Source organism: Oculina patagonica, chromosome 2 (genome assembly GCF_052425735.1).
Source record: "Oculina patagonica isolate OP01 chromosome 2, crgOcupat, whole genome shotgun sequence".
Taxonomy (NCBI): domain Eukaryota; kingdom Metazoa; phylum Cnidaria; class Anthozoa; order Scleractinia; family Oculinidae; genus Oculina; species Oculina patagonica.
In genome coordinates this window covers 15,712,008-15,738,371 of record NC_135759.1, presented here as the reverse complement: position 1 = coordinate 15,738,371, position 26,364 = coordinate 15,712,008, and the positions used below count along the sequence as shown (strand labels likewise).

Here is a 26,364-nt window from a genome sequence, read left to right as displayed (position 1 = left end):
CAAACTAAATTTGATTTACACCACCATTCCGGCATAAAGAACAGCTGGTTGTAACGAAATAGAAGTTGTCGTTCGGTCATTTCTAAAGACGTCGATCGATTATCCCAATAAGTGCACGAATGATAGAAATTGTCCAGGCGCAATCTCGTAATCAGCGCCCGAGTTCCCCTAAGCAGGGGACTGGGCACTTTCACCCCCAGAACCCGTTTCTTTTAGTCACGCGGGGCGCGATCCATTGGACCAAAATTTTCGGTTTGAATTTTCGAAATTTTCATCTGTCAAATGGAACGGTATTTTCCACTTGAATCGGCCAGGCTAGTTCCATTCCCGCAAACAGTAAAGAAAACTGAAGATATTACTCCCTCTTGATAAATTCTGAAGCCATCTATCCTTTCACTTAGCTCAAAAACGTAGCTCCACGCTTTTTTAAACGTAAAGAATGCGAAAAGTTTACACTGGAAACACATACGTCTGCTTTTATGACATCTACGGAAACATTTGGATGCACAAGATGTGCTCTTATCGCATTCGTTTAAGACAATTATACGTGGTGTGCACGTATTTTCGAACTGCTTACCAAAGCTTGCTAAGCACACGTGTTCCAATAACGCAGTTTATAAGCTGTCTGCCGCAAGAAGACAAGACGAACACTGATCAGTGTCGATGGCTGGAATGACCGCCATGTCGAATTTTGTCGATTTCCGGGTTGGGAAAAACTGGGCCCGAGCATAAATTGGCGAATGGAACAGGATTTTCCGAGAATTCCGATTTTCCGGAATTTGAGGACAACCTCCAGAAGTTGACCAAAATTTTCGAAACGAGTTTCCGGAAACTTTCTGTTCCATTTGATTTTGTACCGGAATTTCCGAAAAATTTGGTCCAATGGATCGCGCCCGCGGTCTTTTGAGATTGGTAGTTGGTTATAATTACGAAAAAGAAACGGAAGGTCAGACAGCAAATTGATTTTAAACAGAAGCTTATCATAAGCTTCTGTTTTAAAATATAAGTACCTTACAATAGCAATATTTACTTTTCACATCATGTGCATTGACGACTTTTAACATTAAAAATCTAAGGCCATTTCAATACTAATGGGTAATATTTTAATAGATAACTTGAACAGTCTGAGTTTATCTAAAATACAAAAAATACCTAAGGATTTTCTTATTTTGTTGTATAATCAGAGATAAACTCTCATGCGAACAAATGCAGGCAATGTGCTTCTAAAATACCGTAGCTACTGAAAGTTGTTCCATTTTATGGAAAGAAAGCAGTGTACAAATGTTTTATTTAGTTTTTGCTGTTGCCTCCACTAAACAGATCGATCTGGTAATCAATCTCATATGCATTCTTCTTTATGGGGCAAATAAGTTTATACTAACTATTAATATAATGTCGATAGATGGTCTAAACACACAGTTTTCTAAACTGTCAACTTAATTATATTCTATGGAAACGAGCTTTTTTATACTAATGTAGTGTGAAAAGCTGATCAACTCAGAGAATTGGCTGCTCATTAATTGATCTGACCTTTTAAAAAAATATATATAAATTGGGGCATTCGTCGAATTACAGAAGCAAACCGGAAGTATCATAATGGGCAAGTTTCGGATCCTAATAGGGATAAGAGCAATCTCAAAAGCCAAATGGGCAAATTTTGAAGGATAATGGACGCAACTCTAGAGATGAGAACCATCCGAAAAATTCAGTACTGATGTTTGGTCATGATCCGTAGCTCTACAGACTGAATCCGTGTAGTGACTCTGATTGGCTCTTGGTAACAACCAATCAGTGTCCCTATGCGGATTTTTGTAGAGTTACGTCATTAGCATGGAATTTTTTGGGGTTGTATCACAGACATCCCTCCCGCCAGGGGGGGGGGCGGGGGGATGAAAATCCACGCTGGGAGGCGACACACCAAGACAAATAGAGAATGTCTTTACTTATAATGTAGTTGTGCGTTTGAGCGCGTAGTGACGTCCTCTACGGAACATAAGCTTTTTAAAGTCAATATATCTGCATCCGCCTATTGTCTGAGAGCGCGCAGTCGATCATCGCTTCTCGGTCAGCAAGGTTGCTTGTGACGGTATTTTTTCGGCGGACAGGCAGGGTTTGCAATCAGGTCTTCTTCATAAGCCAAAAGGATTCACCAGGTGCAAACGCAGAAAGCGAACATGGCGAAGCAGATGAATTTGCCTTCGTGGAAATTTTCTGGAAGCTTACGGGCTTTAAAGGCAAAGTATGTGTTTGTGACGATATTTTCCGCCTGCCAGGCAGGGTTGACAATCCGATCTTTTTGTTAGCCAATAGCATACACCAGGTTTTCAAACTACTCTTGTAAAAGTTTTATTTGAATGGGAACCTAACAGTTGCAAGTAAAAGCAACGCTTATGATCTGATTCCTAACTGAGGTGATGGCAAAATCGTTCGACCAAAGCTGACTGCTGAAGATCTTCCTTCATGCTCCACCGAGACAATGTCAAGAGAATTGCGCCTTGACGGCACAGGGGAGGGGACAGGTGTTATTCGAGGGGGTGTAGCACTATTGGAGGAAACAACTACCCCAGCTCTCTTCATGGCGACCATTGTTGCTGCCCTAAAGGCTTCTGTGGTGTTGCTCTCTGGATGGAAGAGTATGACGCGGAGTTTGGGAGCATACATGATACACAGTACAGCATATCCAGAACTAAGCACACCAACACAGAACACAAAGTTACGCGTCGAGCCTGTACTGTCATAGAACGCGGGGAAAAAACTGAGCCAAAAAACGCAGAAAGCGAACATGGCGAAGCAGATGAACTTGGCTTCGTTAAAATTTTCTGGAAGCTTACGGGCTTTAAAGGCAAAGTATGTGCACAACAGGGCAAGTATCAAGACGTATCCTACTATGACAATGTTCAGGAGCTCGTTTGACTCGCCGCAGCTGTATATCTGCCAGCCTTCTCTGGAATTGTCAACTTCAACGACGACTTCGGGTGGATGGACTATGAACCAGACCGTTGTCAAGGTTACGGGGACAAACGTCATTATCGCGGCCACAATAGCCTGCATTTTGTTGCTGATGAGATAGCTACTGGAAGCGGTCAGCCGAGATCTGGCTTGAAATATGCGCAGGAGTCGATCCGTCTTTAACAACATGATAGCAGTGCAGAGAGTGAAGGGAATGCCAAAAAACAATGGAAGAACTGTACAGCCAGCTACTGTTGGTTTTCCTATCATCAGGAAGGGGTGAATAAATATGGCCACGATGCATCCCAAGTGAACGAAGGAGAGCTCGCGATTGGACGCTTTCACGACGGCTGTCTCGCGATATTTGTAGAAAACCGCCACAACGCCGCTTGATATGATCAGGCCGATGGAAGCGAGGACCGCTGCGCTCACACCTTCTCCGTTTCCCCACGCCAAGTAATCAGATTTTAACTTCACGCAGCTCGTTCTCTGTGTGTTTGATACATATCCATCCGGGCATTTCTTGCAAGTGTCTTGTCCAGCGGTCGATTTCACGAAGTCTTTCTCGCACTCGACGCATTTCCAGCAACAAGTGACGCTCCCGTAAACCGGGTAAAATCCCGCGACACACGGGTCAGAGCAAGTTGAGATCGGCTTTTCTGTAGTCCACCCATTCCACATGATTTCGGAGTCGTTATTGAGTGTAAGGCTTCCATCCAGGCCGTTCCAAATGCCGATCTCAATGAACTTCTTTTTGTCTTTGCTTAACTGTTGAAGGTTTTTGATAGCGTATGACCCGAAGCGAAGATCCCCATTTTCATTGAACATGATTTGAGAGCCAGACCTGCCCTCGAAAGAGACATTTTTCAAGAATCTGAGGATGTCGCTAGGTTGTACAATCGGGTCAACAGAAGGACATTTTTCACCCTGGATAAAACTTTCTCCATCCTTGCAATCGAAAATATTTTTCACGGCATGAACAACCGCGTAGATTGCGTCCATGACATTTGTGTATTTGTTACGCGGCAGTGAATCAGCGCTGGGTAGACCATTTTCTTTTGGACACAGTATGGTCACATTCGGCTGCTTAGTCGTGTAAACGTAAAATTTCTCTTCGTGATTTTTGTAGCTGGCTGTAAGACGGTCTTTCCTGCAATTAAACTTTTTTGTCCAGTATTCCCACATCCACGGGTTGTATTCTGTGTTGTTAGGATGTAAACTGTTCAAGTGTTCTTCAAACGGTGTGTGCTTCTCTAACAAAGGTAACACTCCGAGCATTCCTCCGACAACATTGTCATCCAGTGTTTCAAGCTGGTACGCGTCTCCCCAAGTTTCCGTTCCAATCCATGTTTTTCCGCTCAACTTTTGCCGCGAAGCTTCGTTCAAGAATCCCAACGCGTTCGGCCTTTGGCACCATAGAATAATCACCCGTGCGCGCGGCTCATTCTTCAAAGACAAGATAATTCGCCGTAATTCCTCCTGCGAGAGCGAGGGATTAAATATCGCCTCTAGCGCAATGCAAATCCCTCGCTTTTTGAGTTCTGTTCGTAGAGAGTCGACGCCAGCGCGCCCGTACGAGTTATCCGAAGCAACGATAGACACATATGTCCAACCGAACTGTTTTAACAAATCGGCAAGGGCTTGCGCTTGGTAGGTATCGGATGGTATCGTCCTGAAAAACGAGTGATACACGGTGTTGTCGCTGAGGAGCACACTTGTAGAAGAGTAGCTAATTTGAGGGGTATCGTCTACACCTAGAAGATTCGCTACATTTATCGATATCGGTGAAGATGCCGCTCCAATAACGGCCGATATCAATGTCTGCTTCGCAGTACATTTGCAATAGCGAGATGAGGAATTTTTGGAAATGCTACTTGCAGTACTTGCATTCCCCGCGTCGAGCACAAAATCTAAGGCAGCTTTCAATGCCACGGGAACATCGTTGCAAGAATCTCTGATGTCGTAACCCAGGGTGAAATTTTGCGGCAATAAATGAGGATCGTTGTTGACTTCTTGGATAGTAAACAACATGGCTTCTACCCAGTTCACTCCGTACAAGTTGATATCGTGCGCTTGTCTTGTGCCTTGATCCGTTGGCTGCACAACGTGTACAGGGAACAAGCCGCCGAGTATCAAGTCACCTTCCAGGTTAGATATCCGACCCGGATTAGCGCAGTGTTCAGAATGGTTTGCTTCCGTCGACTGTCCTTTGTTCGAAGTGGTTACCAGAATCCAAAAGACAAACATTAAGCGAGACATTGTGTACGAAGTATATTCTGCCAGGCGACCTTCGTTGCTTGTTGACGCTACGATCGTTTTTAGGTAAAAAATGTTCTCCTAAGAGCCTGGCAGCTCCAAGTGTGCATCTCCAGTGAAGGAAAAGCGAGGCAACAACATGTTTCGTGCCTTTAAAATAAAGACAAATAGTATTTCACACCAGCCTAACCAAACAACGTCTTCAAAATATGCAAGTAGAGAAAAATCGAGGCTTCGCGTGTGACTGACGTGTAAATCGATTTAACAAGGCTATCGTTTCAAAGCACATGAATTATTGATGGCTGGTCGTTCTCACCAAGGCTAATCACGTCTATTAGAGCGACACAGCATTTCACAGTAATCCGTCATTTCTCGAGGCTTAGCGCTGTCCAGTTACTTAAATATTTCAAGCGTGCGAAACACAAATCAAAAGTTCCCAATGTACAGTTTATTTGTCGAGTTTGTTTGATCTGGCTTCAAAACAAAACTCCACATCACTTAATATGAATATCATTTGAATTTTCGTTTCAAGCACAACGTTAAAAAACACACTTCTGCGCTTTTTCTTTCCTTTATCTATCTTGCGGGCATCGAATCGATTTTTGTCGAAACGCCTGGAGTGGGTAAAAGTGCAAATTCTGGTTTCTAATTAAGCACGACTCAGAAACACACACTAGTTTTTACGTCAATTTAAGTAAATACAGCCCTGTACAAAGTCAACCTGTTTGAACAAACGCCTATGGAAATGTCCTCTGTGCCTATCAGAAGCAAGGAAATTGGTTATGTATGACTTTTGAAATGATATTGTCACGCGAGACGGGACGTCAAATAGGATGGCCCATTCAATTTTGAATGAGGGCGTTTTAATCGCGTATTTTTATTAAAATTCACAACAGACATATTATCCTATTGAAGCCATTTTTCATCTTGTAGCATGGATTCTTGGTCATTCTTGGCGGCGAGCATGTTTGCATTAGTGTTGAACGCACGGAATAAAAGTTACATGATCAAATTCGACGTGATAATCCATTAAGATTTCAATAGCAAAGTGTTGCCTGTGTTTATAATATGCGTTTGACACAAAGGAACTAATCTCTATGCAAATCGCTGGAGGCTTTTAATAGCTGTGACATTGTTTATCTTTTGTTATCAGTTTCAGTGCGTGTCAAAAGTAGTATATATCTTGATGTTCTGGGCAGGTGATAATTTTAATTCCATATACAGACAGGCTTAAAAAAAAAACGGTTTTTTTTTGCATATACTTATGTTCTTAGAACACGTTTCGACAAGTCTCAATGTATGTGCTAGCAGAAAATAAAATCGTTGGAACAAATTGTTTATCACTGACAATAAATGTCATATAAAATCGTATCTTGCAGACAGAAAATGTAAATGAAAGGCACAGCTATGAGAAAACTTGAAGGAGCTATTAGTCACGCTAAATGCATATGCCAAGCACTTTTTTGCGTACTGAGGAACAAACCTCAAATAATAGTGCTAGTTGTACCCGAGGAAGAAAACACCGAAAAACCAAAAAGAAACAATAGATCGATCGTTGGAGAAAGTTGAGACGAATAACTGATTGGTAAAAAAATTGAAAAGGAGAGTGTTTCTAACTTGGACTCAAGCGATACATATGCGGCTTTTAGCTGAGAACCGAGGCATTAACAACATTGACTCAGTTGGTTCAACTGTTTTCTTTTTTTACGGGTAATATTTCAGATGAACGGAAATAATAAATTAAATAACAAAAGACACTGAAATACGCTCATTTTGAATAACAATTTTTAGAGATCGTAAAATGTACATGATTACAAGAATGGTTTCGAGTCAAATTCAATCACCAATTGCTTTTTATTTCTCGACTTTGAATCTATCATTTTCGAATCATTTAAAGGAGCTACGTCGAGGACAACACATTTTGAAAAAAATGGCAAAGGTTGTCAAATTTTTTGTCGTTTGAAATTTGTCTTAATCTTTATCAGTCGAAACCATTCTTGGTTATTTTCGATTTTTTTGCTTTTTGCTTTGTTAGAAAACTAATATTTAGAGGACTTAATAAACCATGACGTTACTCCTTTAAAAGGAAACGCCATTCCCCTTTGCCCTCTTTGCTGCGCATTCAGTACATATTTTGCGGTGTCGTGCTTTTCGCAAAATTTTGACAAGCGAAAAGCCTCCTTTCGCTCTTTTACCGAAAAGTTTTAATAAACATAATTCGACCGCCAAAAGCTAAGTAAATAAAAGAAAGTCAACAAGTAACATATAATCTTTTTTAAAACTTTTTTTCTTATTATCAACATATATTTTTCCAGGACTGGTTCAAAAACGGCATCTGTACAAAGCCGATAAATAAAGTTTCGGGCGATCTGATTTCATGGCCTTTTTTTCAAAATTAATAATATATGTTAAACGTTTTTTAAAGGCTTTTGTCTTTCATATTGATCCATGTATTTGGAAAGGAAAAGGACTGAAAAGTTGTAGGGGTAGATAAATCAAGATGCATATTTAGGAAGGTACAATTATTTTTATGGTTTCAAAATTCCATTTTGGTGCTGACATTTTAATTAATTGACCACACATTTAACAGTTGATGGCATAATGTGCCAACTGAGGGGTAAAACAGTCAGTCACTTTACGGTTTGCTACGAGTTCAGCCAAACTGCTCTTTTAATCTCCAGATTTCGACGTATGTCAAGCCTTGAGTAACGTAAGTGAGTAAATGAACATGTACATTCAAGTGTGGCCATTCCAATAAAAACTATCAAACAGTACGTTTCGGTGGCGCTACCGTATTTACTCGAATAAGCGCCGCGGCGCTTATTAAATTTTTGGCGCTTATTTAAAATTTGGACGCCACAAAGAATCTAATCTAAACGAAACTTCTACAGTGACCAAAAGAAGCGTCTTTCGATTGTCAGTATTCGTCTCTTATGGAAAAGAGTAGTTGCGCTTGCTGTCCCGACAAAGCTCACGGCCTTCACAACGTTAGCATAACTGCGAATTGTTAAAATTTTGGATAGAAATAAATAATAGGCGAGCGGTTAAACATAATAACTGTGAACTGCGAAACATCGCTTTTGATGAAAAGGAATTTCAAAGACTGTTTTAGAGTTTCTTTGTCGTGCTATTTTTGGTTATACGGAATTCCTCGAATAAACGCCGCATCGGGACTGCGGCGCTTACTTTTTCGTCCCGAATGCGGCGCTTATTCGAGGGCGGCGCTATTCGGGGGCGGCGCTTATTCGAGTAAATACGGTATTTATTTTTGTCAATTTTAACTTTTAAACTATCATATAAAAGGAGGTTAAGACCTTTCCTTTCGTTCGACGAGACTGAAGTGAGCTGACGAGACTAGCACCTGCAGAGAGCCTATTCTCGAGACCAAAAAAGATGACTTAATAGTTTCCGTACGTGGAACGTTGCTAAAACTGTTATTTTCGCTTGTTAATTTGATGAAATTACAACGAGAATGTAACAAATTAAGTTATAGTTGCTTTCCTTAGTTTCGAAAACCCATCAACATTCGACGTTTACTCGCAAACCAGCGTCAATGGATGCTCCTTTCTTCTGCACATGCCAATGTCATGAAAGCAATGTTGGTGAATACATGATGCTTGCTTTCAGTACAACTGCACAAACTTAATTTCCACTCAAATCACCCCTGAAAGAGTGTACATAACTGCCGCGGTATGTTACCCGAAAAAAAATGCATTCAAGACTTCTGCTTCCGTTTCAATAACATTTCTTTATTAAATAATTTGACGCATAAAGGTATTCATGACACCTTTTGTTTGCCTGCAAGATGCCAAATACAAATAAGCGCGCTAAACCAGGCGCATTTTTAAGAGATCATGTACCTTCTCACAAAACAAGGTATTCTGGGAATGCCGTCGAGAAAACATTACATGTATGTCCCTAACAAACTCTACAACAGTACTGGAACTTATTACGAGCAAGTCGGTCGCAAAGTAAAACACTTGAGACAAAATTGTTTTCTACAAATGTACATTACCGTCATCACACCACGAAGTTAACCCTTACCAATAAATAATTGACTTATAAATAAATCACATCTCTCTTCGCATAAATAAAGACGTCACGTGACGGTAGTTGAGCTACTTTGTTCGCGACAATTAAAATTTATTTACATTAATTTACTAATTTTCTTAATAAATAAAGGTAATAAATACAAGGTAATCGATGCCACATTTCAACTGCCAACTGGGCTATATTTTTCTGACTAAAAAAAGGTCGATGGTTTGTTTAAGAAAAAACAGTTACACAGGCTGCATTCATAGTTTGTAAATGGAGAGCTTTGGAAAATAAATTTTGACTTTCTAAGGATGTTGTAAGATAAAAATTATTATTTTAGCAAAATACAGACAGTTTATAGACACCCTTGAGCGTTTCTCACTGCTATCAAATTTTCATTTGCCTTGACATGAAGCGCAGCCTCATTGTCGTTCACAATTTCATTAATTGGTTTAAAAGGACGCATTGTCTTTTTAAAAAAGTTGACCTGCGAGAAAAAGTGCTGACCAGTATTAAACAAACTTTTAAACTTTTATAAATAGTTTTATGAACAATTAGAATCAAAACGGTCACAGCATTAGGTTAAATATTTCAGGTGTAATCAAGACAAAGATAATCACATTTTAGTTAAGAACTGTAATTCAATATGCTTGATAAAACCAAGCGTATTGTTATTAATGTATTACTTCTATTATTTATAACACCTTTGGTTGTTAATATATTAGTTGTTATTTTTACCCACTATTTTCTTCTGTATCAGACCACCTATGCACAGGCACTGATAACCATAAATACTAAGAGAAATGTCTTAAATAATGAAGTATTATTATAAATAAAAACTGTCGTTGTTGTATTCATATATTAAATTATTTTCCAGCTCTGTTGCTGCTTTTTTCTCTTCACCTAACGGAGTCAAACATTGCCAAACTCTGTTTAATTGACTCATCCTGAAAGATAATTAAAAATTACCAGTAAGTATAATAAGTGAAATCTTAGTACTGGAAGTTGGACCGTTTTGGCTTCACTTTAGTTTAGTGTGCAATACAAATGCGACTACAGACTTAATTTTTTTTTTTTTTTTTTTTTTTTTTATTATTTAAAATATATTTAATAAAAAAATATATTTTTTTTTTTTGGCGAAATATTTTTTTTTTTTTTTTTTTTTTTTTTTTTTTTTTTTTTTTTTTTTTTTTTTTTTTTTTTTTTTTTTTTTCCCCCCTTTTTCCCCCCTAATTTTTTTTTTAAAAAAAAACAAAAAAAAAAAAATTTTTGGTTTTTTACAATTTTTAAAAAAAAAAACCGTTTTTTTTTTATTTTATCTTTGGGAAGAGAAAAAAAAAAAGGAAGACTGGAAAAAAAATCAAAAAAAAAAAAAAAAAAAAAAAAAAAAAAAGAAAAATGGGGAAAAAAAAGGGAGAAAAGCAATCCTCCAAAAACCCGAAAAATCCGCGCTTAGCATGTAAAGGGTTAAGGAACGTGAATGCTTGACAATCGATTCCACGTATGATCTTACAGGCTGGCGTTACACAAAGTCATGTAACTTTAAAGATTTTAGCTAGGAAATAAGTACTAACCGCTTTTATAAAATAAATCTTCTTTTATAACTTTAAAAATTCTTCAGCATTTTGGATAAATACTAGTTTGACTACATGTAAGTTGGTGTGACATGTTCATGTATTTTTCAAGGTGCAAAATAACTTATACCGAGAACTATTAGAGTCAAAATGCTCTTTATTTTTAAATTATTTCTTTATTTCGATTCAGTAAAATTTGAAGTTTTATTTATTCACAGATACATGTAGGTCAGATATCCAAAAGTGTTATGTCTTAATTCATGCATCTATGTGCAATTAAGAAATACATGTAGAGAGCCCATAACGGGCCGAATTGCAGTTAAAGCGACCACAGCCTGTCATTTTATGTGCTACAGTGTAAGTAAAGTCAACAAAAAACAGCTGTGGAACAGTTCTCGAGCCTCAAATACTGAAAATATACAATACATTGCATTTGACAGAATTTACCCTCGATTATTCTTACCTTTTCACACCCCTCTAAGAATTCCTCCTCTGATATAACACCATCACCATTCTTGTCCATCAACTAAAAGAAAAGAGAATGTAAATTAACTATTAATCAAAACGGCATATAGAAGCCCTACATTTAGGAATTACAATGTACATGTTCTAGAGCAGTTTTCAATCGAGTGTCGTAAAACCAAAACCAAAGTAATTACTTTGGCCAATCACAAAGGTCACAGACAATCCAGTGAACCAATCAAAACTCGAAGCAAATACATGTAGCCGGCACGAAGCGCGGGAAAACGTGCGCGAGCGAGTCACAATTGGTTTTGGTTTTAGTTCTGATTGGCTGAGAAAGTGGCGCAAGATTTTTAAGCCAATCACTAAGCGTAGCAATGCAAAACCAAAGCAAACGCAATAAACTTTCGACACTCTAGTGAAAACCGCTCTAACACGAGGGAAGCCTATTAGTTCTTTTCCTGCTTTACTACTCTCCTCCTAAATACACACACAATCATTGAGTTAGTCCTGTGCATCACTGTGTGTAGTCTAAACTGTATTTTTTTTTCTCAATGACAGTTGCAACTTGTCACACTTTGTATAATTTTACATGAGATGGAAAGTAAGACCGATTTAAAAAGGATGTGAAAATAGCCACGTGCATTTTGTTCATCACTGTGTGGCATTCAAGACATGTTAGCTTAACAGTAGAACCCCGGTAACTCGAACTCGGATACCAGTAACTCTAATTTTGACTTACAATCCCGCTAACTCGAACTAACTTCCATTTTCCTTGGACCCACTTTCAGTCATTTTAACTCGGTTAACTCGAAAACCCCACTAACTCGAACTGTTTTTTGTTTCCCTTCAGAGTTCGAGTTACCTGGGTTTAACTGTAATTGTTTTCTTTGAGTTTCATTGCCACTTTTTTTTCGCTCATATGATAATGACACAATTTGTTACTCATGACCCTATGTACAATGTATCAGATAGAGCCTTCAACCAATTTAATAAGGACCAATAAAGGTGCTACAGCTGTACATGTAATTCAAGCCATGTCAACTATTTTCTTACCACAAACAGTCTCTCCACTTGTTCCTCAACACTCATCTCTGCACCAGATGGCAGTGAATCAAGTCCCATCATACAGTGAACTGAATGAACTACTGTCGCCATCTCCTGCAAGCAATTTTAAGAAAATGGAACAGAACTTTGTAAAAAATTATAAATAAAAACTTTATAAAGTGAAAACCTAAAAGTAATGTCTCCAAATTAACCCCCAGTAAATAATACAAATAAAATCATTATGTTACTATTTTGTCTCCACCCAGGGGTATAATTGTGTACCGGCAAATTCTATGCTGGGGGATAACCCTGCGATGGACAAGCATTCCATCCAGGGGGATTAGAAATACTGCTAGTGGCTTAATGCTACGGAAACCGGGATAAGCTCCGGCTGTATGAGCCACTTGGCTTGAAGCCCGACTTAACCATACATATAACTACTTAGTTCTTAAAGGAAGGATCCCTTTGACTTTACAATGTACAAAGTACAAAGTCTGAAATACACATAGCAATGCATACATGTATACTAGTGATGTCTAAAAATAATGCAAGGAACAGGATACAAACTAGCTTCAGTGGTTATGCAATTACACTGTATAGGATCAACAATTTTTGGAAACACACATTCATGACTCTGTTAGACGTCAAGCAAAATGAAATGACCCTGGAGAATTGCTGGGTGGCTACAAATTGAACAAGTTCTGACATTGGTGTACGTCTACTACAAGAAATCACCTCTCTTGTTATACAACCATCGCCGTCCAGATCATACAACTGGAATGCCCATTTCATTTTTTCCTCTCTACTGCCATAAAGTGACAGTGACAGACCTGTGACAAAGTCCTAATAAAAAAAAATGAATTAGAGGTTTATGTTAAAACCAAGCAGTTTCAAAAATGTACTGATTAGAATCCTTATGGAGATCTCCATGCATCAAGTTGCAAAGATCGTGCAAACACTTTTGAAGACAGTGAAGATATGATCTAAGGTCACCTTTTGAAGGTTGTCAAGCACAGTTTGCTGACTCCCTCTCTAAGCATGCAACCACTAATTTCCAAAATACCAAAACTTTCCCATTTAAATCACTACTAACTGTACATGTATATATACATGTAAATTCCTGACTGCTCAAACATGTTATTGTATCAGAAAGATTGCAGATGACCATGTACTGTACATTCAAATGCTTCCAGAAATACTGAGTCCCTAGTGAGAGGAGTTAAAAGAGTGCCTACAAGATCTTCAAAATGCCTTTAATATCTAAACTGACTTACATTTTACCCTCCTGCTATGAATTCTATTCTAAATGAGCCTTCCTATTAAGCACAATGTAGTTCCCCACAATGGTCTATGTACAGCTCTGTATTAGTTAAGGCCTTTTATATGGCCATGACTTCAGCAAAACTTATTGCTAACATCATCCATTCTAAACAATGTACAAGTCATGTAGCTCTTTTGAAAAATGTGTAAAAACAAAAATCACCTCAAAAGAGACTTTTCCATCTTTATCATTGTCAAACACATTGAACACATGATTTGCATAAAGACTTGAATCTAAATAAAAAAGAAAGAAATTAGTCATACACAAATGTAGTATAAAAAATAGGTGAACTTGATGGCTTGTATAAACAGTGAAATCATATATTAATACACTGTAGTAGTATTATTTGACAATATAAACAATATTTGATAATGTGTACCTTATGTACTCATCACAAATGCTGATACATGAGCAATCATACACAAAAGAACTAAATAAATATACAGTAACTACTTATAAAACAAAAAAATGTACATGTATCTGCATGTTTCGGCTACTAATTTATTCCACAAAATACACAAAAAATATAATTACACTGTATGTAAAGAAATATATATATGATTATGATGATAATCTAATTTATAAGCAAAACCTTTAGTGTCAGTGGGTTGCTAATATCAAATTCAATTGATATTAATAACCATCATTAATTATTAGAATTCTACTAGACAGTGTACTATGCAAATGCGACAATCTGAATGGTTGAGCTACTCATATACTATACGCTGTTTGTATATGGGTTTGTGTGAGCTTGAAATGTGTGAAGATAAATCATACTTTATAATGTGGAAATGATTAGAAATAGTTCAATTGGAAACTGAAAAAAAAAAAAAAAAAAAAAAAAAAAAAAAAAAAAAAAAAAAAAAAAAAAAAAACAAAAAAAAAAAAAAAAAAAAAAACTCAAAACTCTATAAACACCAAAATATCAAGGGTGAAATTTGATATAGTAACTTAAGTGGAAATTCTACTGAAACAATTCAACTACATGTATTCGCTCTTAATTTAGATGATTTGATTTCCACATTACCATCACCTCAGCAATTTCAAGGTAATAATCTTATTGTTTAAATAAGAGACAAGCCTATTAATTACATTTTTTACTATTTCATTTAAATTAATAATTATTAACTCTTTTTATGTTTTATTTACCACTGTTGCCTACTTATTATAACCTCAGAATCAGTTATCATAAAATCTTAATTCAAACACAATTATTTGAGTCAGTTAATTGCCACATCATGGCATGTTTACATACCTCCATAAGGGAAAAACTGGGCATAGATTTTCTTAAACGTGTCTTTATCAACTGTTCCATTGGGGCATTCCTGACAATGTAATGTATCAAGGCATACATTTTGCACTGTGTTTAACCATGTTAAACTTATAATAGGAACCTACATCAGTTTTGGTTTTTAAACATAACTTATATGACTTGGTACATTACTAATAGAATACAGGTATATATTTTTAATTATTTAGTAAATACTCAGTCAAAGCATAATAATATTATAGAGCCAAAAATTGTTATTGTTAAGTGCCTTTATATAACACCTTCAGGAAAAAAACACGTGCAGAGCTTTACTGTTGTTGCAGTGTTATGACTTGTAATTATAACTGACATTGATGATTAATTGTAAATGTATAATTTTTATTTATCTTTTATTTTATTTCTCTTGGTAACTTGTGCACAGTTATCAATGTAAAAATGTGCTGTGTATTAATTATTATTGTCACCAGATGGGTGCGCATTAGTTTAGGTGTTCTGTGCACAGTGTGGTCAGACCTGTGTGTTCTAGTTCTGTTGTGTGCAACTTAAGTGAGAACAGAACATTTGGTTTTGAAATGTTAATTAATTAAACTAAATTTTCACATAATTAAATTTTTCTCATTGTAAATACTACAGTCAACTCTCTCTAAGATGGACACCTTCGGGACTGGCCACAGCTGTCCGTCTTAGAGAGGTGTCCGCTTTGGAGAGAGTCGAGGTAACATGACACCAGTAATTCTGAGATAATAAAGCTAAACCTATGCACAATACAACAAACCTTTGCTAACTGCAACAAGACTAAAATAATCAAAGGCACGGATATTCGCCTGTTAAAGCAAAAGTTGAGAGCTTCTACAAACTGTGATACCTGTAAGTAGAAAACGACCTCTTAAGTGCCCATACACGTAAGCAGAGAAGTAATCCGTTAAATCGCTATTGTTTTTGTTGGTTATTAAGCTTGGTATACACGTATCCTTTGGGCACTGACTAACTTTGCCTTAGGTCTATACGAGGTTTGAAAGTATTTTCACTAAAAAAAACATCAGGATGAAAAAAAAACTTTTCCCAAGTGTTTGTTAATTTTTTCAAAGTGTCCGTTGTCCATCTTACAGAGGTGCCTGTCTTATAGGGAGTTTGGTTACAGAAAAATGACTGAAAAAAGGAAGGGACCATCACCACGTGTCCGTCTCATGGAGGTGTCCATCTTATAGAGGTGTCCGTTAAGAGAGAGTTGACTGTATAGCATCCTAGCCAGCAGCCCTGCCAACTACACACTTACATTTTTAAACCCTCTGTACATTCTTTGTAATTCCTGTCTTGAAAATTTGGTATTTGACATCAGCTCATCAATGCCTTCAACTCGTACTCCAAAATGTAAACTGGAATCTCCACTGTCGTGATCTATAACAGATGGAAAGTTAAAAACTGAAATTTAATGACCGAGAAAAATCCTAACTCAATTTCTTACTTCAGTAATATATAGTTGTACAGTTATCCTTTAGCTGGATACAAAATGGCAATAATGCATATACTAGCATAAATTTTCATTTCTAAGGTAAAAGTATCCTACAAGAACTGATTGTGTACCACTGATTTATGATTAGACATACAAAGACACAACAATAGTAGGAAAGATAGAAGGGCTCAGGGCTTTATAAAAAATTAATGTTTTTTTTTTCATTTACAAGACTGCTTGCAAGCTCTTTTGAAAAGTCAACAGTGTATAGACAAAAAACACATGTACATACATGTGTATATTCAGGCAAAAATATTATTATATTCGACAAACATAAGCACACAGTACCAGGAATAATACTTCAATTCTAGAAGCCCTAACAGTTGTAAAATTTGCCACTTAGGAATTAATATATTTAAAGGTTTAGTCTGGCCAAAAGTGATAATTAAAATAATTTAGGATTGTGTTGCAAAAATTGCCTAAATATAGCTCAAAAAACAAACCAAGGACTTGACTTTTTATCTACACGAGAGTTTGATTTAGCATAACATACATAATTATTATACAATAAAAATTATATGTAGCAATAAACAAATTTTACTGGAGAAGATTTAAAATAATACGAAGCTAGAAAAATAGTTGATTAATTATTTACTATACACATAGGAAAATTAAATTAAATTTGCAAATCCTATAAGTACTGAATGTGCCAAGACACCTCTGCCTTGGCATCGAGACCGTCATGTACAAATCCAAAATGTAAATAAACAATTAGCATCGGAAGCTGTTCCTGTACATACATGTATGTGTCGAAAAGGTGGAAAACCAAAAATCTCTTGAAGATGTACTTGAATGTGAAAAAATCTTGATTTTTTTACACGAGAAGACAAAAATTACTGTACATAGATTATTGCCAAAAGAGATGACTGAAAATTAATTAGCCTCACAGTGAAAATCACTTTTCTCTGATGAAAAGATAAGCATATATCTGTCTAATCAGGTCTATCTTAACTAGGGAATATTGTTCCTGAAACACTGCACCAAAACAATTTTCCCAGTTTAGTCATATCATGGGGAAACATATGTTTCATAAGCAAAACTGGCATTAGGGAAGCTAAATTTTTTTTTTGATAATTAACTCATTTCCAAGAACCAAAGCATGTTTTTCACGCCGCTAAACTGGGAAAAAAACCTATTTACACTACAATCTTTCCTAGATGAACCAGATCCTAAGGTTGCATCTGGATGTAAAGGCACTGAATTAAAACCTAGGGAATACAAGTCATGCACAAAAGACCTCTCCATTATTTACAAACAACCCACGACAGATAGACATGAATAACTATGCAAGTTAAAAATTATTACAGTCTCAAATGGTGCATATTATTTGTACCTTTTATGTAATACAAGTACAAAATGACTTCCCAAACGTTCTTGTCTTATAAACAAGGTAGATAAATAAACCAATTATTTAAGTAATAATCACACTAGCAGTATGGGTACACAAAGCTATCTGTGCCTAGTACATGTAAGCTTTTGAATATGCCGACTATAGCGCGACACGTACATTGTGGTTAAGAAAAGTCTTGCTTCAAGTGGTCGTAAAATCCACACAAAATAATTTTTTAAGCCATATCTACCCCTCCACTCGTAAAGAAATGTCTCCATGAGCTTTTTCAAGGTATATTAAAACACAGAACTTTATACTTGCCGGCAGAAGATAAAAGATCTGTTTTGGTCTCCAAGGCTCTCTTCCCTCCTTTTCGTCGAATGCCTGCAACAAGTCAAGCGCAGTAAATTAGTTAAGTCAACACCAGAACGCTAGATTTTAACAGCAAAAATGCACGCCGCTTACTTAGAAGTCTGCTAGTTTTTCCTAAATCTTGACCCATTATTTTAAGACATTCGTAGCTGCCAAAATTCAGCAAGAATCTTCTCAAAATTAACAGGTGAACGAGGTGAACCACATGCATCCACTGCGCATGGCGCCGCTTTGTTTTGAAAGGACCGCTGGACGGCAGATGTTCGTTTTGTTCTCAGAACCGCAGAAAAGGGCCTTCACTGTGTGTACCGGACACAGATGACGTAAAATAATCGTAACAAAACACAACAAACAATGCTGACAATGATCATCCTCTCTTGTAATGAGTAGCCTGCAGAACAGGCGGTTTTTTTTTGCGGGTCGCAAAACAATGGTTAAACCAGGAACTGGGGAACACCGGAACACCGGAACACCATGGAACTTCGGAACACTCGGAACGCCACGGAACACCGGAACACCCGGAACACCACGGAACACCCGGAACACCACAGAACACCGAAACACCGGAACACGGGAACACAGGAACACAGGAACACCACGGAACACCACGGAACACCACAGGACACCCTTACAGCAAGGCGCCCAAAAGTTTGACCACTTTTAATTTATTCACATTCTTTCGTGCAGATTTAATCCAATCAAAAGCCGTGGATAGCTTGCAGTTGACTTCTGATTGGATTAAATCTGCACGAAAGAATGTGAATAAATTAAAAGTGGTCACACTTTTGGGCGCCTTGCTGTAAAGACCGGAATGTTATAGGAATTTTGACGGTATTTCAGCGGCATATACTAAAACCGGAAACGAAATGATTAGCAAAACCTTTGAAAGTGTAACTCGCCTAAAGGGCTTTAACCCAACTCTAGGAACACAGAGAAGTCACAATAATGCAAAACAACCAAATATAAGCCAGTTAAATTTCAACTTTTTTCCACATGTAGTATAAAGAGCAATTTTCAAATCATTCTAATACATTGCCATACGGCTGAAAACGTAACGCAATAGCCACCATCAACATGTCACGTTGATTGATTACAACGTCTGGGTGGCCTGTGCTTTGGCTTGGAATTTTGTCGTTAAAGGCTGCTCATTTAATAATAATAATAATAATAATAATAATAATAATAATAATAATAATAATAATAATAATAATAATAATAATAATAATAAAAACATTTATTTAACCTCGGGTTGATGGGGCTGATTAGGCCCCTAGCAAAAGTATGCTAATGTACTGTTGAGTTATCGCGTGATATATTTTAGATTTTGGCCTGATTTGGATTCTGACGCAATAAATATACCTATTCCGTACCGTTCTAATGAAATCAGAATCAAAATTCCAGGCTTCGGGTCTGACAATACCTGTGCCAATTCTATACTTTTAGCATATTACTCACCATTGACGACTTGCTTTAGATGCGTGAACCTTGATGGATGTCCTGACTCAGGATCGTGGTATTCGTCGGTCGTATCACTTCTACGGCTCGTCTCCGGACTTTTTCCTGGCAGCATATTTAGACTATCCTCTCCTGAATTCGGTGAATGGGAATGCTTAGCTACTGCAGAGTGGAGAAAACAGAATACAATTTGCTGCATAAAGGACCTACTGCTAAAAGGAGGAGAAAATTACAAAAAGAATCAACGTCCTTATCACAGTTTCTGGAGCCTTGCTAAATTTAGAAACAAAACGGGTGTCTGACTGACTGCTTTGCAAATTAGTTAATCTTTCAACAAACAATGTCCAATTTAATTAATAAGATCTTTTTCCCTACTAGAACGTCAAAGTGGCCATAATCGTGAGAATAATTCCTTTCTTTCTTTCTCTTTTTCTTTCTTTCTTTCTTTCTTTCTTTCTCTTTTTCTAAACGCAATATTGTACATATTTCTATGGATTATCGGTGCAGTAAGCCACTTGGGATGTTAGAAAACACTTGAAAAATGCCGAAAAGAGATTCCATGCAAATGACAGCCATTTTGGTTTTTGAATTTCTCGCGCGCCGCCGTTTTGGATTTGATGACGTTACATTGTCTGTATTTCCAACAGTCATAACAACTTGATCTAACAACGGAAGTCTCTTGTTATTACAACTAGACATATATATATATATGATCATATGATCATATATATATATATATATATATGATCATATGTTTGTACTTAATTAAAATTTATATTCGTGCTTATAAACAAAGGAAAGAAAGCGTGCTTTCTAGCAAAACTACGTCTCTTAAATTTGGTCAGTAAACATTCTTGCTGGTCAGTTTTAAGTTTGCAATTCACAAATTTTCAGAATGTAAGTCTAACGGAAATTATTTGATCTTGGATCCCCGTGCCCGTACCAACATACTTTTCGACTTGTTTGTCAACCCACAGTACGAAAACTGAAAATTAAGCTGGCGTAATGGCAAGTTAAAGCTAGTGTAAAGTTATAATCTACGCTACATTTACACTGATTTAAGTAAAGCTTTATGCTGTATGTACCTGTTTGCGAATGGTCAGCTGCTTGGTTGTTTAGTAGTGATTAAGAATTAGTTTGTTGTGATTCTTCAGTTCCCCTTACGATGGTTGAATCATTTTTCACATATTATTATAGTTGAATGACGCAGAGAATATGATACTATTGTAATATCACGACAAAGTGTCATTGCTATTTACGGCAGCTCAGATAATTGAATTTGTGACTAGTTCCATTAGAACAAATTTTGCAATTCATGACAGGTGTAGTACAAAACATGGCAACTGTCATTGCAGTTTACGACAATTTTATTTATATTGTCAGGAGCCAGAATCGATTTTATTTCTGATATTACCAAACGCGACGTCATTACGTTTCACTTCTGCAGAGTTGCAGTGGAAAATATTCACGGCTATATGTACTCGGCAAAGATAGAAGTAGAAATGGTAATGGTTTCATGACCCAAATTTGATATAAATTCAAATGCAATGAACGGTACATGTATAATTACGAATACTGATCGGACGTCAGCGTTATATAAAGGCGAAACTGGCAGCAGCTGTCAGCAGTCCATTTTAATCTCACTTTTACCCACCCAGGCCTCGTCAATGTTTATATTAACGATATGATCACTAGCACTGTGGACTGTTCAAAGCCCTCTTTTTTCGTGTATTTTGAACTCGCGAGAGAACTGGACACCAGTGCAAAAACGGGAGGCGCGAAGGGGTGGTCCCCTCCCCCAAACTCTCATGCTCCGCCGCTCGCTGTTTCTCTCGCGTTATTCTGCGTTGAAAAATAAAGAGGCTATGAACAGTCCACTAACCTAGGGACTATGTCCCATACTTTTTTCGAACAGTTCAGTGGACACACGGTTTTAACGTTCCCCTAGCAGTTAATACGAAGATGGTGTAAGAGACCGGGCGGCAGACCAAAATGGTTTAACGTCGCACCCTCCGGGCTGACAGTTTCTTTCGCTATCCCAGTCATCGTGTTCCTCGTACCTGATCATGATCTTCTCCTGATAAGAAGTGATCAAAAACTGATTTCTCTTAGCAAAATGGGAGAAGTTGAGTGTCGGCCGTCAGTAGGAGAAGTTTTATACTGACTGGACTTTATAAGATAACGGTTATGTACATGTTTTGTAGCTGACACGAATAAAGAGATACGAAAAGATCACACCTGAGGTATTTAACCGAAAAATAAACACTTTAATTTTTATAGACAACGTGCACGGCGTCTGACTGTCGTTTATCTTGTCTCAGGCAGGTGGGGGGGGGGGGGGGGGAGGGATTATTGGAGGTCGAAATGGAGGACATAGCGTCCAGACTATTTCGTGGCCTCTCGCGACCAGCTTCTTTTGCCGTTGTGTTGTCACGTTCTTGAAGCAACCATACAGCAACAGACAAAAGCTAAGTCGACATGATATGTGAATGATATTTTATCAAAGCAAAACAAAAAGTATCATTGATTTTTAGCATCTTGTCACTCTCACGATTTTCCGTATCAATCACGTTTTTACTGAGATACAATTAATAGCTAGTGTTCACCTTCAATAGAATTGTTTTGAAAATGCAGAAATGCAGAAAAGCAATTGTTTTGTCTTTTCAACAAAATTCTTAATGTTTTTCAATATGGGCGAATCACAGAAAGCCTAGAAATTCAGCTGAATAGCAACCGAAAAGCTGTTTTTTCTTGATCCTGACAAAAGCAGACTGAAATATTTAAATTCTGGAATATTTGACAAAGGCAAACTTTTTCTTACAGCCTCAATACATAAATACAAATGCGTCATAACAAAAATGTTGAAGATATCATTGCCTAAACTGTGGCTCAAAATCTCGTTCCTCAAACAGCTTTGACCGAAGGAGCGCATCACCAAGATTTTTAAGCAGAAGGCAATAACTGCGTTAGCATGTAAAAAGATGTTGAAAAAATATATACGAAAAGTCATTTGAAAGAATTATTCATCACTAAAATTTCTATTTACATACAGGTGACTTAATATAAATATGCGACCCTTTCTTCACTTGTAAGATATAAGAATCCTTAAATATAACATTGTTGTCGAAAACGACATTAAATCTCTTTCCTGCTACAAAGACATTATGACAGGAAACCATATCTCAACACAAATACGAATCGGCAAAACAAAGGCGCACAAAGGGAGAAAACATTTTGCACTTATAGAATTCTTTTTGTTATTCGCTAGGTACAAACTCGGCAATTAGGCAACTGTCAAACATCATACACTCAAGACCTTGCTCTTGAATGTGAGATTTTAAGGGATTACCTAAAAAGATTTCGCTTCGAAGCGTGCCTATTAAAAATTTGTGCGAGTTTTATTATTTTGATATTTTCCACTCATAAAATGCCATTTTGTGAGAAGTAAGCCGGACCTTGACTACATTTCCCAGTAATAAACTGTAACGTCATTGTAAACACGCAAGATCGTGCAAATTCGCTTGACATCAACAACCGCGCGCAGAGCACGTCAGAAATCAACATTATGCGTGCGTTCGGTGTATGTGTCTACACGGCGTACGCTTCAAAAGCTTACCTTGAAACATTGTTTTGTTGGAGCTTTCAGCGCCACCCATGCTGTCCCATGATGTCGAGCTGTCTTGCTAATAACTAGTCCAGCTCCTATCAATGTTTTGCTGCTTTTATGTTATAATATAATTCCGCCAGAACACTCTCGGAATCGAATGAATAATTAACAACCTTAGGGCAGGTACTCACAAGAAGATTTTTACATAATTATCCTGCCATGATGTGAAACCATGGCAACTGACCCCGTGTTAATAACACGGCTGAGGTTTCAAAGAATTCCTCACAATTTAAGCAGGATTCGTGCTGAGAGTACTATCAAATTAGAACCTCAAAATCTTTGTGCACGAGGGATCACGTACTCAGGTTAAGTTTGAAAACAGCAGGTCTGAAATATGTTTTATTCACCAAGCCATTCGAAAAACTCATCTTTTCTTGTAGTCTGGCAGAATTACAATTTTTTTATAGTCTGGCAGAATTACTAATTTTTTGCGACACTTCTGTGCTACTATAGCTATTCCAAACCCGTTTCTGTCTTCAATTCCCTTTTATACTTTAAAAAAAAATCTTTGAATTTTTTTCTTGCAATATCAAGACATCGTTATTGACAGACAGCTGCCGGACAAGAATAAAGAAAAATCAACAACCAGAGGATAAAATTGAATCAGAACTTATGTTAGAAGATCTAAACTACAATCAGTAAAAACTTAAAAGAATATATCATCCGAGTAGAACCTTAAAATATTTTTTTACACAACAAACAGCATTCACTTAGCAATTCTTAGTTGCTGGCAATAGTAAACTTTTCTCTCTTTTATTTCCCGCAGTTCGCTCTGCCTACTTTGACTGTATTGTTGAGCCACTTTGTGTGTTTTCAAAGTATTGGATAGCCTGAAATCCAGGCTTTTATTGGAGCAAATAATTTTGTTGATAAAGATAAAGAAACCTATTATACAATCTCAAACCAAGGTTCTGATTTCTGATTTTTTCTTGCATTGACCTGATCAGTTCTAATTTATCTTTGAATCCCGGACAACAAATATACTGATATATCGAAATTACTATCTCACATTGGTCAATGTAATAAGTGTCTTGCGAATCGAAGTCTCTTTTCAGAACTCCGCTTAAGGCTTGAAGAAAATTATCTCGTAACGATCACATTATCCATTATGAAGCTTTTTAGCCGTAATACGGTATGGATTTCAATGCGTTTTACGATCTATCGTAAGGCTGACTTTAAATCTAAACCGTGACCTCAAAACCTCAAATTTAAAACAATGTCAGGCTCAATTGATGTCGAGGGAAAGAGATAAAAAGATTTGCGGAAGCACGGATTCGCAACTGATTCAAAGAAGAACAAACCTCAAATTAATTAAGTCTTCGTGAAAGATGAATGCTATTATAAATTTTAAAAAGTACATAAACTTTGCAATTAATATAATCGAATCCAGTATATGGAATTAGATACTGACCGTATAATTACACCAAAACACACCAGTTACTCATATTTCGACGCAAAAATATATTCCATTCATATGTAGGTTACGGTAGTTAAAATTCTCAGATACTGGCTAGCGTACGTAAAACTCTTTACCGACCTTGATGAAAATGTCTTTCCTGTTAGGGGACGGGCAATTCTCCAAAATCTTCATCAAGTATCACACATTGCTGAGAACGACATAATCTGAATTTTTTTGGCAATTTACAACTTGAAAGCACATCATCATTTACGTCACAATAAGGGTATTATTGGAAGCGTTATATCTGATTACTGGGTCATTTAAAGCTGGTGTTAAGGTACCTTTTTCTCAGGAGCTTCCGATCCTAACCCCCTGAACTGAAGTCAAACCGTGTGACCTGATGGTTACGGATTCAAAAGTCAAGATAATTTTGTACGTTAAATTGCAAAGTTTATTTACGCTTTATACATGCAGTTTGATTTGGGTGTATTAGCTTGAGAAATATTGGTCACTAACAACGGGAAGACAAACAACTTGATGCACTTTGCATAGATCTGAAGTTTATTTGTAATAAATAACATGCATAAATAACACTGTCATGTGTCAATTTGTTTGCAAATTACAATAAATTAGTCATTTCATATTACATATAAATTACCGTATACAATATTTGAATAAATGTCTATCAATAAATAAAATATATTTCCTTCTGAAATAGCATATATTAAAATCTCGAAAAATCAGCAACATTACATAGCTACTATGAAACTGTATATAAAAAAAGCAAACAAAAGATAATAACTAAACACTATAAAAGCTATCACAATGAATGGGTTATTCGAAGTTCATATCCATTGGTGGTATCATGATCAAGCTTTTATTTCTCCATTTACAGACTACGTTTCATTTTCAACAAATCTATGAGCATTTGATTGGCTACCGCATACAAGTCACTAAGAACACACTGTGAAATATGGCATGCCACTGCATCGAGGGACTGGGGCCGAACTGGTGTAAAGGAATGCTGCTGACCAGCTGTAGTGCTGAGCGCCGGGAGGCCATTGAGTTTTCGATCCTGAAATGAACGAAGAAGGAGGAAAGTGTAAATATGTAAATGGATAAGTAAGATAACCTCAATTTGTACATTTCAATACTTAACAACAACTTAAGTGAGACAACAACGTAACGCCTCCCTCTCCCCTCCGCCGCCGGAAATTAACAGCACTGTTTTATTATATTTTAAATGGCAAGTGGCATCTATCTGTCTCAAACACAAATTGCAAATTGGTAGGAAAAAATGGACGTACCCTATTTACTGCTTTTATGATCAAGCCTTTTAATGTGTTCTGCATAAAGTCTTCCAAAGACTTCAAATATGCGGGTGTTGTGGTAACTTTCTGTGCACGTGACAGTTCAGCCATTGATTGTGTAAGCTCTTGGCTGTAGCCGAGAGTAGCTCTTCGGTAAAATTCAAGGAGGTTGCTTCTCTGCAAAATATTAAAGACAAAAACATAGTTATTTTTTGTGTAAATGTTTAATGCAGGAGGTATTGTATTGTAGTTAGCTTTGCCAAATGAGAAAGTTGAGATGAAAACCCTAAGAGGGCCACAAATTTGTTAGTTGAAAAACTATTACGTGTCACCCTCGTTAAGATTGATTGATTGATTGATTGATTGATTGATTGATTGATTGATTTATTGATTTATTGATAACA

General features: G+C 36.9%; 2 protein-coding genes across 2 annotated transcripts; both read right to left on the bottom strand.

The window, feature by feature from the left end:
* Positions 1–1,004: 1,004 nt before the first annotated feature.
* Positions 1,005–5,631, bottom strand: LOC144643182 (extracellular calcium-sensing receptor-like). The gene has a single exon (XM_078502351.1). The coding sequence runs from the start codon at positions 5,206–5,208 to the stop codon at positions 2,389–2,391; it is 2,820 nt and encodes a 939-aa protein (XP_078358477.1). The 5' UTR covers positions 5,209–5,631; the 3' UTR covers positions 1,005–2,388.
* Positions 5,632–9,380: 3,749 nt separating this feature from the next.
* Positions 9,381–23,347, bottom strand: LOC144643240 (neuronal calcium sensor 1-like). The gene is made up of 10 exons (XM_078502437.1): positions 23,201–23,347; positions 19,585–19,746; positions 18,079–18,141; positions 16,191–16,312; positions 14,900–14,969; positions 13,807–13,877; positions 13,059–13,166; positions 12,333–12,437; positions 11,278–11,340; positions 9,381–10,187 (listed from the first exon to the last, which is right to left on the bottom strand). Exons 1-10 carry the CDS (start codon positions 23,238–23,240, stop codon positions 10,140–10,142), a joined length of 852 nt encoding a protein of 283 aa, XP_078358563.1. The 5' UTR covers positions 23,241–23,347; the 3' UTR covers positions 9,381–10,139.
* Between the last annotated feature and the right edge of the window lie 3,017 nt (positions 23,348–26,364).

What these genes read in the sequence shown, in the direction of transcription:
- LOC144643240 (XM_078502437.1), bottom strand. Translation starts at nt 23,240, where the DNA reads ATGGGTGGCGCTGAAAGCTCCAACAAAACAATGTTTCAAG. An exon ending in ATGGAAAAGTCTCTTTTGAG is followed by an intron (nt 13,167 to 13,806) that starts GTGATTTTTGTT and finishes TTTTTTTATTAG; the next exon opens with GACTTTGTCACAGGTCTGTC. An exon ending in AAGTGGAGAGACTGTTTGTG is followed by an intron (nt 11,341 to 12,332) that starts GTAAGAAAATAG and finishes CTTTTCTTTTAG; the next exon opens with TTGATGGACAAGAATGGTGA.
- LOC144643182 (XM_078502351.1), bottom strand. Translation starts at nt 5,208, where the DNA reads ATGTCTCGCTTAATGTTTGTCTTTTGGATTCTGGTAACCACTTCGAAC.